This window comes from Moschus berezovskii, chromosome 19 (genome assembly GCF_049115385.1).
Source record: "Moschus berezovskii isolate FMDL1 chromosome 19, NW_MosBer_1.0, whole genome shotgun sequence".
Taxonomy (NCBI): domain Eukaryota; kingdom Metazoa; phylum Chordata; class Mammalia; order Artiodactyla; family Moschidae; genus Moschus; species Moschus berezovskii.
In genome coordinates this window covers 54049187-54063129 of record NC_142478.1, presented here as the reverse complement: position 1 = coordinate 54063129, position 13943 = coordinate 54049187, and the positions used below count along the sequence as shown (strand labels likewise).

Below are 13943 nucleotides of genomic sequence, written 5' to 3'. Positions count from 1 at the left end.
ATCCCTCAGTCGTGTCCAACTCTTTGTGACCCCATGGACTGCAGCACTCCAGGCTTCCCTTTCCTTCACCATCTCCCGGAGCTTGCTCAAACTCATGTCCATTGAGTCAGTGATGCCATCCAACCATCTCATCCTTTGTCATCCCCTTCTCCTGCCTTCAGTCTTTCCCAGCAGTCTTTTCTAATGAGTCAGTTTTTCACATCACGTGGCCAAAGTATTGGAGCTTCAGCTTCAACATCAGTCCTTCCAATGAATATTCAGGGCTGATTTTCTTTAGGATTGACTGTAATACCTCTTGTTATAATCAGGTCCGAGGTGTTTGTATGGTGAACACCTGTAGAAATTGAAGTAAAATGAAAAAGAAACCGTAATGGAGATGCCGGGGATCGAACCCGGGGCCTCATACATGCAAAGCATGCGCTCTACCACTGAGCTACATCCCCCACCCTCTCTGATGTGGTTTCTGAAATTCTCTGCTATAGTCTATTCTTTGGTTTTTGTTTTTTTCCCAAATAAAAATTTGTATATTTAAATGGGTGTTGCAGTTTAGCAAAAGCAAACCAAAATAAATCCAAACTTGACTTTTATGTTTCCGAATTAGACCTATGGTTCATAGCTCTGCAGCCTAAATTCTGATACCGGAACCGAGGAATTAAGGGAGACAGACCTATTCGTGAATGTTGCTCCTCACAATCAGAAAAGAAGGAAAGGAAAATAGAGTTTCTTTCCAATGAATAAGGACTTGCCCCCACTGCACCCCCACCCAGAAATCTCTGGTTTCTTGTTTTTTACAATCATTCCAACTTTCGGTGACTTATATTTCTATCTATGGGTAACTGAAAAAGAATATATATATGTATGACTGAATCACTTTGCTATACACTTGAAACTAATACAGCACTGTAAATTAACTATACTTCGATGAAAATGGAGTGTCCTTCAAGTCAACAAGTTGCCACTCACCGGTTAGGTGAACGACAAGGAGAACACAGAAAACCGAGGCTTCACCTTTTCCCACCAGCACTTGAGATTTCCTGGCAGGTAAGAGTCACTTACTATGATGTGCAGAATGCACCTGAAAATACCCTGCTACTCAATCCTCAACTGATTATCTTTCTTCCAGTCTGTGGATACCTGAAACTCTTCACAGTAAAGTCCAAATGAACTGATGCCCAGGACACTGGACCCGGCAGCTGTGATTTCATTACCTTACCTCTCTGGGCCTCCTCTGTGAAATGGAGATTTGAATAGTAACAACTTCATAGAGTGATTGTGACCATTGAATGAGTTACACAGAGAAGGTTGATCTTTTTATTTATTTATTTTTTCATTTTTATTTTAACTCCAGAAACAATTTGTATTGGGTTATAGCCAATTGACAATGTTGTGTTAGTTTCAGGTGAACAGTGAAGGGAGGCCACCATACATGTACCCATTCTCCCCCAAAGTTCCCTCCCATCCAGGCGGGCACATAACATTGAAGAAAGCTCCATGTGCTGTACAGTAGGCTTTTTTTTTTTTTTTGAGATCTTTTATTTATTTATTTTTTATTGGAGGCTAATTATTTTACAGTATTATATTGGCTGGTTTTGCCATACATTGACATGAATCCGCCCTGGGTGTACATGAGTTCCCCTTCCTGAACCCCCCTCCCACCTCCCTCCCCTTATCCTCCCTCTGGGTCATCCCCGTGCACCAGCCCCGATCATCCTGTATCATGAGTTGAACCTGGACTGGTGATTCATTTCACATATGATAATATACATGTTTCAATGCCATTCTCCCAAATCATCCCACCCTCACCCTCTCCCACAGAGTCCAAAAGACTGTTCTATACACCTGTGTCTCTTTTGCTGTCTCGTATACAGGGTTTTCATTACCATCTTTCTAAATTCCATATATATGCATTAATTTACTGTATCAGTGTTTTTCTTTCTGGCTTACTTCACTCTGTATAATAGGCTCCAGTTTCATCCACCTCATTAGAACTGATTCAAATACATTCTTTTTAATGGCTGAGTAATACTCCATTGTGTATATGTACCACAGCTTTCTTATCCATTCATCTGCAGATGGACATCTAGGTTGCTTCCATGTCCTGGCTATTATAAACAGTGCTGCGATGAACACTGGAGTACATGTGTCTCTTTCAATTCTGGTTTCCTCGGTGTGTATGCCCAGGAGTGCAATTGCTGGATCATATGGCAGTTCTATTTCCAGTTTTTTAAGGAATCTCCACACTGTTCTCCATAGTGACTTTTTATTGTTATCCATTTAAAATATATAGTGTGTGCATGACCTTCCCAAACTCCCTAACTATCCCTTCCCTGTGGCAACTGTGAGTTCATTTTCTAAGTTTGAATCTTTCTGTTTTGTAAGTAAGTTCATTTGTATCATTTCTTTTTATATTCCACATATAAGGGATATCAAATGATGTGTCTCCTTCACACAGAGAAGGTTTAGAACAGTGCCTGATACAAGACCCGTGCTCTAAAATGCCAGTTCTCATTATTAAAAATGCTGTTATATGAACTCCAGCAAAGGCCTATTGCTGTGTATAATCACCCCATGTGTGGACTGATGCTTTGCTGATGCTGTCTGGTGAAACAGAGAAAGAACAGGGGGCCACTGGGGTGAGATGCAGAATGGGGCACCATAGAAAGCCATCGTCTGACCTTATTCCCCTAGCTCAAGGGGACAACCACAAGAGCGACCTTACCTGCAGAACGGAGGAAGGATGGTGGCTTAGGCGGAGGTATTCTGGACCTGGCTTGTAAGCCAGTTGAGGAGTTGTAGACAGTTCAGTAGGTGTCCCTGATTGCTCTGCTCTAGACAAGCCGGATCATGTTTCCTCTCTGTGTAAAACTTAGAATCAAATCCATGTTCCTAACTGTGGCCTTTAAGGCTCTCAGTGATCTGGCGTCTGGGGGCCCCTGCCCCGCCAGTGTCCCTCCTGTACTCCCTTCCTCCTCTCTAGGAGAACTCTAGCCACACACCTGTCTTTGCTGTTCATCAGGCAGACCAGACTCCCTGCACCTCACGGCCTTTGCACTTGCCATTCTCTCTGCATGGAAAGCAAATATACTCATGATCATCTTTTTCTCACTGTCAGGGTCCTCAGAAAAGCCTTCCCGACTCTCTGAAAGGATCTGTGGGGACATCCCTGGCGGTCCAGTCCTTATTAACCCTCCTACTTCAGGGGGCTGGGTTCAATCCCTGGTGGAGGCAATAAGATGACACCTGCCATGCTGGTGGCCAAAGAAAAACTTTTTTTAGGTTTTTAATAAAAAAATAAAGGCACCCATGAATCCTTTGCATTCACTTTGATTTGTTTTGTTTTTCTTCATAGCATATATCGGTCTCAGAACCTGTTTTTACACTATTTATTGTCTGTGTCCCTGACTTGGTAGGTTCATGAGAGCAGAGCCTCCTCTGTCTTGCTTTCTGCTCTATCTTCTGTGCCATGAACAGTGCCTGGCAGACAACTACTCAGTAGATATTCATAAAATTAGTGTGGAAAAAAAATAAATGAACAGACAAATAAATGAGGGAAGACCAGGAGCCTGGGGAGAATGATAGCTATATTCCAAAAGTTCAGTCTGCAAGTAAATTAAGGCGAGAAAACAGTTCGGTTTAGAGTCACTCTGTTTCAAATCCATTAACATTATCTGAAGGCCAACCTCTGGGCGGGCGCAAGACCCAAGAAGATGAAATATTTGCAACAGAGTGAGCATCTTCTGGTTTTAGAGGGAAAGAGTTTTATTTTGGGAAACCATTATATAAACCAAACACTTGACAGCGGCGTTGTGGCCTCCCAGAAATGGAAAATTCCACTTCGTTGTGAGAACTTTTTCTTTCTTGTAACCAAGGGAAGAAGTGGGGTGATTGTGACCAAGCAGTTAGTAAGACAACCACCCGACCAAATCTCGCTTGCTTGCCAGGTTTATTTTTTTAGAGAAGAGTAAGGAATTTTTGTGAAAGTTGAATAATTGGCTTGAAAGAGAAATGCAAATAAAACGCAGGCGATAGAAAATAAGTGCCTCCCCGTCGGGGAATCGAACCCCGGTCTCCCGCGTGACAGCCGGGGATACTCACCACTATACTAACGAGGACCAGCTCTGCCAACAGCTTTTCAGCTCAGCCCTTAAAGGTGTACTCAGTGTTCCTCAGCGAGTAACGTGTTCTAAAAGGTTAAATATCTCTTCTCACAAAATACAAAAAGGAAAAGTTCCACTTCATTTAATTCCGTCTTAAAGAGTCCGTTTCCTCCTCCACCCAAGATTTAGTCGCGAGAGTTCTGAGAACGAAATTAATAAGCAGCAAGAAATAACCAGCAAAAAGTAACCAACAGACGTCAACAAACGTCAAACAGAGGTAGCTTATGAAATGAAAGAAATGGAGTCAAGTAATAATTCTTGGACTTGTCGGATTTTTCCAGTCGGGGAAGTGCGCGGAAGTTCCCATACCGTCTGGCTTCCCTTTGATACTACTCGAAGCTGTTTTAAACGAAGAATATGAAATCCCTTTATTAATTCGAAAGAATCATTTCACTTTGTTTTCCTCCGACACAAGAGGGAAGGGGGAAAAAAAAAAAAAAAGGGACCGCTGCCGAAACCCGGGATCGAACCAGGGACCTTTAGATCTTCAGTCTAACGCTCTCCCAACTGAGCTATTTCGGCTGTTGCCAGAGGTAGGCTCTATTTCTTTCCTCCTCGTGATCTAAGGGCCCCGCGTCATCGACCAGCGGATCCCCTGCTGGGGGACCTGGATCAGCTGGAATCCCCGCCTTCCAGGATCGCCCCGCACCTGCCCCTTCTCGTCCTTCGGGTCGTCGCCTCCGAGAAGCTTTCCCTGATCACGCCTCCCACCACTGCCCCAGCCCTGTATTGTTTACTGTAGCCTAGGTACTGTTTTCCTTGTCCATCATCTGTTGCTTCCCTTCCCCAGCTACAACGACAGATCCACGACGGGCAGAGAAGTCATCAGCCTCGGTCACTGCGCTTAAGGCCGACAACAGTGCCTGGCACCTAATAGGTGCTTAAAAATATTAGTTGAATCTTACCTTGCTCAGAGTTCCGCTTTCTCAGGATCTCTTCTCTGAGCAAAAGAGCAAGGTCTCCCCTTGGGTGCAGCTCCCGGATGGCAAGGATGCTGACCACGCCAAGGCATGTGGAAGGTCTATGGGCCAGATTGTGGCTTTCTTCGCGGCAATAAGTGACTCAAATCCAGACTCCAAGCATAGCACCTCACCCGTGACACCTGCGCAGCTTCAAGGCACCAAGAAATCAACAGGTCGGCATCCAGATTCGGCTCTCTCTGCTTCCCTGCCCTTTGGGAGATGGGTGGGTGGGGAGTACTCTTTGGGAGAGGTTGAGCAAAGAGTGATGATGTGAAGTCGTTTAATAAGTGTTGGCGAAACATCTATGTGATCCAGTCACAAACACGGTAACAAAATATTTCCTTGTGATAGGAATGCTAAGAAGCAAAATAAATGGTAGTGAGGGGGTGGAATACCTGGTTATGGGGGCAGTAAGAGAAAGGGAATGCCGGGAAGACTTGGAGAATGAAGAGCCGGTGGAGGAAGAGCCTCTGGGGGTAGAGGCAACAGCTGATGCAAAGGCCCTGGGGCTGAAAGAGTCGGGCTATTTGTTGGAATGGAAACGAAACCAGTTTGGAAGAGGCAAAGAGGGTGAGGGGGCTGAAGGTAGCAGGCAAGAAGAAAGAGGTGGACAGAGGCCAGGTCTTGCCCGCCTTGAAGGCCATGGTAAAGGGTTTGTACTTTCTTCTGTGTGGGAAAGCCTCTGGGGAGAGAGTGATATTATTTACATCTTAAAGTCTCCCTTGGCTTTCTTGTGGAGAATGAATGGACAGGAGGGACTCAAGTGGCAGCAAGGAGACCTGAGATGCTGACAGCTCAAAATAAACAATGCACCAAAGCAGAATCTCCAGAACTCCTTCAGGAGAGAGGGATACGGCAGGAGACCCTTTCTGCTGCTTTTCACCGAAGCATAGTAGTGTATCAATTTGATAAAAATCGAGTTTGGAAGAAAGGAAGGAAGGAAGGGAAGGAGAGTGAAAAACTTCACAGTCCACGGAAGTACAGAATTTTGGAAAGGCAGAGTCACTCTCACCTTATCCCAGTTTTCCCCAGAAGTAACCAGTGTCTAGACCAGATTGTGATTTATGTGACCTTAGACGAGACAAATAGTTGTGAAAAGAAGAGAAGCGAAAAGCAAAGGAGAAAAGGAAAGATATAAGCATCTGAATGCAGAGTTCCAAAGAATAGCAAGGAGAGATAAGAAAGCCATCCTCAGTCATCAATGCAAAGAAATAGAGGAAAACGACAGAACAGGAAAAACAAGAGATCTCTTCAAGAAAATTAGAGATTCCAAGGGAACATTTCATGCAAAGATGGGCTCGATAAAGGACAGAAATGGTATGGACCTAACAGAAGCAAAAGATATTAAGAAGAGGTGGCAGGAATACACAGAAGAACTGTACAAAAAAGATCTTCACGACCAAGATAGTCATGATAACGTGATCACTGACCTAGAGCCAGACATCTTGGAATGTGAAGTCAAGTGGGCCTTAGAAAGCATCACTACGAACAAAGCTAGTGGAGGTGATGGAATTCCAGTTGAGCTATTTCAAATCTTGAAAGATGATGCTGTGAAAGTGCTGCACTCAATATGCCAGCAAATTTGGAAAACTCAGCAGTGGCCACAGGACTGGAAAAGGTCAGTCTTCATTCCAATCCCAAAGAAAGGCAATGCCAAAGAATGCTCAAACTACCGCACAATTGCACTCATCTCCCACGCTAGTAAAGTCATGCTCAAAATTCTCCAAGCCAGGCTTCAGCAATATGTGAACCGTGAACTTCCAGATGTTCAAGCAGGTTTTAGAAAAGGCAGAGGCACCAGAGATCAAATTGCCAGCATCCGCTGGATCATGGAGAAAGCAAGAGAGTTCCAGAAAAACATCTATTTTTGCTTCATTGACTATGCCAAAGCCTTTGACTGTGTGGATCACAAGAAACTGTGGAACATTCTGAAAGAGATGGGAATACCAGACCACCTGACCTGTCTCTTGAGAAACCTGTATGCAGGTCAGGAAGCAACAGTCAGAACTGTACATGGAACAACAGACTGGTTCCAAATAGGAAAAGGAGTATGTCAAGGCTGTATATTGTTACCTTGCTTATTTAACTTATATGCAGATTACATCATGAGGAACGCTGGGCTGGAAGAAGCATAAGCTGGAATCAAGATTGCTGGGAGAAATATCAATAACCTCAGATATGCAGATGACACTACCCTTATGGCAGAAAGTGAAGAGGAACTCAAAAGCCTCTTGATGAAAGTGAAAGAGGAGAGTGAAAAGGTTGGCTTGAAGCTCAACATTCAGAAAACTAAGATCATGGCATCTGGTCCCATCACTTCATGGGAAATAGATGGAAAAACAGTGGAAACAGTGTCAGACTTTATTTTTTTGGGCTCCAAAATCACTGCAGATGCTGATTGCAGCCATGAAATTAAAAGACGCTTACTCCTTGGAAGGAAAGTCATGACCAACCTTGATAGTATATTAAAAAGCAGAGACATTACTTTGCCAACCAAGGTCCGTTTAGTCAAGGCTATGGTTTTTCCAGTGGTCATGTATGGATGTGAGAGTTGGACTGTGAAGAAAGCTGATCGCCGAAGAATTGATGCTTTTGAACTGTGGTGTTGGAGAAAACTCTTGAGAGTCCCTTGGACTGCAAGGAGATCCAACCAGTCCATTCTAGAGGAGATCAATCCTGGGTGTTCACTGGAAGGACTTACGCTAAAGCTGAAACTGCAATACTTTGGCCACCTCATGCGATGAGTTGACTCACTGGAAAAGACTCTGATGCTGGGAAAGGTTGGGGGCGGGAGGAGAAGGGGACGACAGAGAATGAGATGGCTGGATGGCATCACCGACTCTGTGGACATGAGTTTGAGTGAACTCCGGGAGTTGGTGATGGACAGGGAGGCCTGGCGTGCTGTGATTCATGGGGTCGCGGAGAGTCGGACACGACTGAGCGACTGAACTGAACTGAACTGAACTGAGACGAGTTAGTGGACCCTTTCTCTGTGCCTGCATTTCATCTGCTTAATATCATCAACTGACCCCCACCAGACTTGCGATGAGGACTAAATGAGTGCACACCTGCTAAGCGCTTCTGCATACTACCCTGTACGTGATAGGAGCTATATAATGTGTGCTCTAGTGGTCATTAATTGTGATCAGATCAGAAATGTAACTGACTAAGACGACATTGCTAGTCACCTATACTTCAATATAAGATTTTGTTAAAATTTTATCAAGATTTATTAAGATATAATTATTTAACATTGTGTAAGTTTATGGTGTACAATGTGATTAGATACATTGATATAGTCTGAAATTAACCACAGTAGTTTTTCATTATCTGACACAATAACCATATCTGACACAATAATCATTTCACATGATAGCATGTGAAATCTGTTCTCTGAGCAATTTTCGTTTTAAACTATAGTCATAATGATGTGTGAAAATAAATTTTCTTAAACATACAAATATGAATACACTCACTGCGTATTATACTGCCTCTGGTTGAGTACCAAGCTCTTTTCACTATGTTGCCGGGGCCACGGACATCCTTCAAGATTTACACGTGCTGGTTATAAGTGCGATTAGCAGGTTTTGTGTTTATCTGTTGTAGGTCGTAGAACTGTTTAGGGAAACCTTCTGGAGATTACAATGAATTAAAACATCTTGCTAGCCTCCCCGTCGGGGAATCGAACCCCGGTCTCCCGCGTGACAGGCGGGGATACTCACCACTATACTAACGAGGATGCAACTTACCCGCCTGTCTCCAGCCGGACTCATAAATACATACCATTCTTCTGCTGCCACAGCTACTCCGCACCACGATCTCCACCCGCTCAGTGCTGGGCGTCCCTGACTAGCGGGCTCACCGGGATGTGGACCTATTTGAATTGGTAAAGGCACTCACGGACTGAATTCTGAGTGTCCAGAAGGAACGCAATGTTTGGAAAAGAGGAGAAAATGCGATTTTCTATATCCTCATTCCAAGAACGATACTTTCCAAGGAAGGGGATGTAGCTCAGTGGTAGAGCGCATGCTTTGCATGTATGAGGCCCCGGGTTCAATCCCCGGCATCTCCACGCTTTCTTTTCTTCTTTCTTTTTTTTTTAAAACCACCTCCTCTGGATCAGTCACACAGCAAATCAGGAAAGGGGACCTAAATTCTCCGTATCATCTGACTTAAGAAGTGGGCTTCATTGGAGAGGGCAGTGCTAGTCAAATGCCCCTGGTCTTAATCACAGATGCCCCTGTCCCCTCCCCTGAAGATTCCCATTCAGGTCAGCAGAGAGCCTGCGGTTTTAAACTAACACTCCTAGTGATTTGGGTCATCAAGCAGTTAGAAAACACTAACTTTCTAACTAAGCACCTAGTGCAAAGAAAAGTGGACACACTGAGCACCTACTGTATGCTCCGGTAGTGTCAATTACCCTTGTATCCCCAGACATGGCATGCAAGATTTCACACCCCTCCCAGACTTGGTATTCCAATTTAGAAAGCTAGCAATAAGCAAGGAGCAGTGAATCTTATGAAGACAGTAACGGTGATGACATGGAGACTAAAGGGGGAGGATGTGGGAGCTGCCATAGATAAAGTGTGTGTGTGGCGGGACACTGTCTGCAGAAACAGAGGACATAGCAGATGCAAAGGCCCTGAGGTTGAGAGCAGTGGGGGCTGGAGTTTGCCTTCAATGAATGAGAGTAGGAGAAAATTCACTTCCACTGTATAATTGTAAGGGATTTGATTTAGGTCATATCTGAATGGCCTAGGAAAACCTAGCAGGTTTTCCCTACTTTCTTCAATTTAAGTCTGAATTTTGCATGATCTGAGTCACAGTCAGATCCCGGTCTTGTTTTTCCTGACTTTGCAGAGTTTCTTTCGGTTTCCCAGGTGGCTCCTGTGGGTAAAGAATCCACCTGCATGCAATGCAGGAGAAGCAGGCAGACATGGGATGGATCCCCAGGTCGGGAAGATCTCCTGGAGTAGGGCAAGGCAACCCCCTCCTGTATTCTTGCCTGGAGAATCCCATGGACAGAGAAGCCTGGTGGGCTACAAGTCATAGGCTTGCAAAGGTAAAGGAGAAAAGAAAAGATATAACCATCTGAATGCAGAGTTCCAAAGAATAGCAAGGAGAGATAAGAAAGCCTTCCTAAGTGAACAATGCAAAGAAATAGAGGGAAACAATAGAATGGGAAAGACAAGAATACTGGAATGGGTTGCCATTTCCTTCTCCAAGGACAAGAAAATTAGAGATACCAAGGGAACATTTCATGCAAAGATAGGCACAATAAAGGACAGAAATGCTTTGGACCTAACAGAAACAGAAGAGATTAAGAAGAGGTGGCAAGAATACACAGAACTAAACAAAAAAGATCTTAATGACCCAGGTCACCACAATGGTATGATCATTCACTTAGAGTCAGACATCCTGGAGTGATAAGTCAAATGGGCCTTAGGAAGCATCACTACAAATAAAGCTAGTGGAGGTGATGGAATTCCAGCTGAGCTATTTCAAATCCTAAAAGATGATGCTGTTAAAATGCTGCTCTCAATATGCCAACAAATTTGGAAAACTCAGCAGTGGCCACAGGACTGGAAAAGGTCATTTTTCATTTCAATCCTGAAGAAGGGCAATGCCAAAGAATGTTCAAACTACCACATAACTGCATTCATTTCACACGCTAGCAAGGTCATGTTCAAAATTCTCCAAGCTAGGCTTCAACAGTATGTGAATAGAGAACTTGAAAAAACAGAGGAACCAGAGATCAAATTGCCAATATCTATTGAATCATAGAAAAAACAAGAGAACTCCAGAAAAACATCTACTTCTGCTTCATTGACTATGTTAAAGCCTTTGACTCTGTGGATCACAACAAACTGTGGAAAGTTCTTCAAGAGATGGGAATACCAGACCACTTTTCCTGCCTCTTGAGAAACCTGTATGCAGGTCAGGAAGCAACAGTTAGAACTGGACGTGGAACAGACTGGTTCCAAATAGAAAAAGGAGTACGTCAAGGCTGTATATTGTCACCCTGCTTATTTAACTCATATGCAGAGTGCATCGTGAGGAACGCTGGGCTGGGTTAAGCACAAGCTGGAATCAAGATTGCCGGGAGAAATATCAATAACCTGATATGTAGACGACACCACCCTTATGACAGAAAGCAAAGAGGAACTAAAGAGCCTCATGATGAAGGTGAAAGAGGAGAGTGGAAAAGCTGGCTTAAAACTCAACATTCACAAAAACAAATATCATGGCATCTGGTCCCATCACTTCAGGGCAAATAGATGCGGAACAATGGAAACAGTGACAGACTTTATTTTCTTGGGCTCCAAAATCACTGTGCGGAGAAGGCAATGGCACCCCACTCCAGTACTCTTGCCTAGAAAATCCCATGGATGGAGGAGTCTGGTGGGCTGCAGTCCGTGGGGTCGCTAAGGGTCGGACACGACTGAGCGACTTCACTTTCACTTTTCACTTTCACACATTGGAGAAGGAAATGGCAACCCACTCCAGTGTTCTTGCCTGGAGAATCCCAGGGACGGGGGAGCCTGGTGGGCTTCTGTCTATGGGGTCACACAGAGTTGGACACGACTGAAATGACTTAGCAGCAGCAGCAGCAAAATCACTGTGAATGGTGACAGTAGTCATGAAATTAAGACACTTGTTCCTCAGAAGGAAAGCTATGACAAACCTCGATTGCATATTAAAAAGAGACATCCATATAGTCAAAGCTATAGTTTTTCCAGTAGTCATATATGAATGTGAAAGTTTGACCATAAAGAAGGCTGAGCACCAAAGAATTGATGTTTTTGAATTGTGGTGTTGGGAGAAGACTCTTGAGAGTCCCTTGGACTGCAAGATCAAACCAGTCGATCTCAAAGGAAATCAGTCCTGAGTATTCTTTGGAAGGACTGATGCTGAAGCTGAAACTCCAATACTTTGGCCACCTGATGCGAAGAACTGACTCATTGGAAAAGACCCTGATGCTGGGAAAGATTGAAGGCAAGGGGAGAAGGGGACGACAGAGGATGAGATGGTTGGATGGCATCACCTACTCAAGGGACATAAGTTTGAGCAAGCTCCAGGAGATGGTGAAGGACAGGGGAAGTCTGGCATGCTGCAGTCCATGGGGTCACAGGGAGTTGGACACAACTGAGCGACTAACACAGGATAGGGTTGACTCTTCCAAGACACTGACAGACCTGTTGCAGGGGAAGGATGTGATATGTTTTAAATGGCTCCCTCTGGCTGCCATGTGAAAAATTCATCATAGATGGGCAGAGACCGGAGACCAGCCAGGAAGCCACTGCCACGTCCAAGCGGGAGCTGGTGGTGGCATCCTGGTAGTGGAGTTGGGGGTGGCCCAGTAGTGGAAGTGGGGAGCACAAGGGGCAGATCCTGGAAGCAAACTAACAGATAGACCTGGCAGATGGCTTAGATGTGGGTGGAGGAGTAGGGGAGACCTCCTAGTTGGGGAACACTAGGGCCATGCTCTGGACAAAGTCAATAGTTTTGGAAATATTAAACCCCCACGTATCTTTGTTCTTTTGTCTTATGTATGTATATTATGGAATGCATGTGTTTATTTTTTTGGCTGCACTGCAAGTCTTGCAGGATCTTAGTTCCCTGCCCAGGGATCAAACCTGGGGCCCAGCAGTGAAAGTGCAGAGTGCTACCCACTGAACCACCAGGAAATTCCCAAATTTATGTGTTTCTATTAGCGCAAGTTGATTCAGGGCAAAAACCTAAAAGAAAAACGATCAGCTTCTATAGGCTCACTGTGCCCTGTATCACCACTAACATGTTTGTGAGCATCTACCCAGACTAGTTTCCACATGAGTGCGTGCATGTGTTGAGCGTGCAAGCATGCACAGGCAGGATGTTCCCAGACCCGCACCCCTCCCCAAATTTGGAGATTCACCAAAAGAACTCACAAGATTCAGTATACAGCTGTTGTCAGTTAGGATTTATTACACAGCAATGTAGACAGCAGGGAGCTGACCCCGCCAGCTCCACAGGAGCCGGCTGGAGCCCTGCGGGCCCTCCCTGGCTGGGGCAGGGGAGGGGCTTGCACCATACTGGCAGGGAACGAAGAGCAGAGGAGGCCCTGCTGCTCTACAAGGGACTAATGTAGTCCACAGAGCATGTTTAAAACGGGACCAGCGTGGGAGATAAAACCATTATCCATTTTGTAATAAATAGTTAAAAAAGTCACCCTGGGTTGGACTGCCCAGGATGGCAGCAAGTTGTGCCCAGGATTGAGCCAAGAGGGTGTCCCAGGGCTCCACCTGTCTCCTGGGTGCAGTCTGCAGTCAGGGTGGCCACAGCGGATCCTGACTGCTGCCAGGCCCCCTCGGCCTGCAGGCAGGTGCCGTGTCAGTGGTCAGGGGTGGGCGGCCAGGCTTTCTCAACATCAGCGTGCACAGCCTGTGGGAGCCACTCAAGATACTCGGCCAGCAGGTCTGCAGAGAAGGGAGGGAGGGCAGTCAGAGTGGCTCTGTGCCAGCCCACCAGCTGCAGGGCCCCTGGGTGGCCCCATCCCATCTTCCCCCCAACCCCCTTGCTGTGGGGCACCCGCCCTGGTCAGGCTCACATTTGGGGTTTTTGCTCCAAGCCACCAGCAAGGCATCTCGACAGTTGGCTTTCTTGGCAACAAGGGCTCTCAGGAGGCTCTCTGTCCTGGGCTGCAGCCTGTGGATGGGATGCAGGACATGGTGCACCTTAAAGTCCACTGCCAGGCCAGCCCTGCCCATGAGGTCTCCTTCCCTCCATCTCACTAGGGGTGCCGGGCGGATGAAGGGATCTAGACTCCATCACCTCCCACCACTTG

General features: G+C 45.5%; 1 protein-coding gene and 5 non-coding genes across 6 annotated transcripts in view; 1 reads left to right on the top strand and 5 right to left on the bottom strand.

The window, feature by feature from the left end:
* Positions 1 to 371: 371 nt before the first annotated feature.
* Positions 372 to 443, bottom strand: TRNAA-UGC (transfer RNA alanine (anticodon UGC)). Its single transcript has one exon. It is a non-coding gene; the product is annotated as a tRNA-Ala (tRNA).
* A 3597-nt stretch (positions 444 to 4040) lies between these two features.
* On the bottom strand, positions 4041 to 4112 carry TRNAD-GUC (transfer RNA aspartic acid (anticodon GUC)). The gene has a single exon. It is a non-coding gene; the product is annotated as a tRNA-Asp (tRNA).
* Positions 4113 to 4606: 494 nt separating this feature from the next.
* On the bottom strand, positions 4607 to 4679 carry TRNAF-GAA (transfer RNA phenylalanine (anticodon GAA)). The gene has a single exon. It is a non-coding gene; the product is annotated as a tRNA-Phe (tRNA).
* A 4107-nt stretch (positions 4680 to 8786) lies between these two features.
* On the bottom strand, positions 8787 to 8858 carry TRNAD-GUC (transfer RNA aspartic acid (anticodon GUC)). The gene has a single exon. It is a non-coding gene; the product is annotated as a tRNA-Asp (tRNA).
* A 261-nt stretch (positions 8859 to 9119) lies between these two features.
* On the top strand, positions 9120 to 9191 carry TRNAA-UGC (transfer RNA alanine (anticodon UGC)). Its single transcript has one exon. It is a non-coding gene; the product is annotated as a tRNA-Ala (tRNA).
* Positions 9192 to 13064: 3873 nt separating this feature from the next.
* DHX37 (DEAH-box helicase 37) overlaps positions 13065 to 13943 on the bottom strand; it is a 31275-nt gene continuing 30396 nt past the window's right edge. Inside the window, exons 26-27 of the mRNA XM_055405091.2 lie at positions 13707 to 13804; positions 13065 to 13575 (exon numbers count right to left, since the gene is read on the bottom strand). Coding sequence (XP_055261066.2) covers positions 13490 to 13575; positions 13707 to 13804 — 184 coding nt within the window. The 3' untranslated portion in view covers positions 13065 to 13489. The remainder of the gene's footprint in view (positions 13576 to 13706; positions 13805 to 13943) is intronic.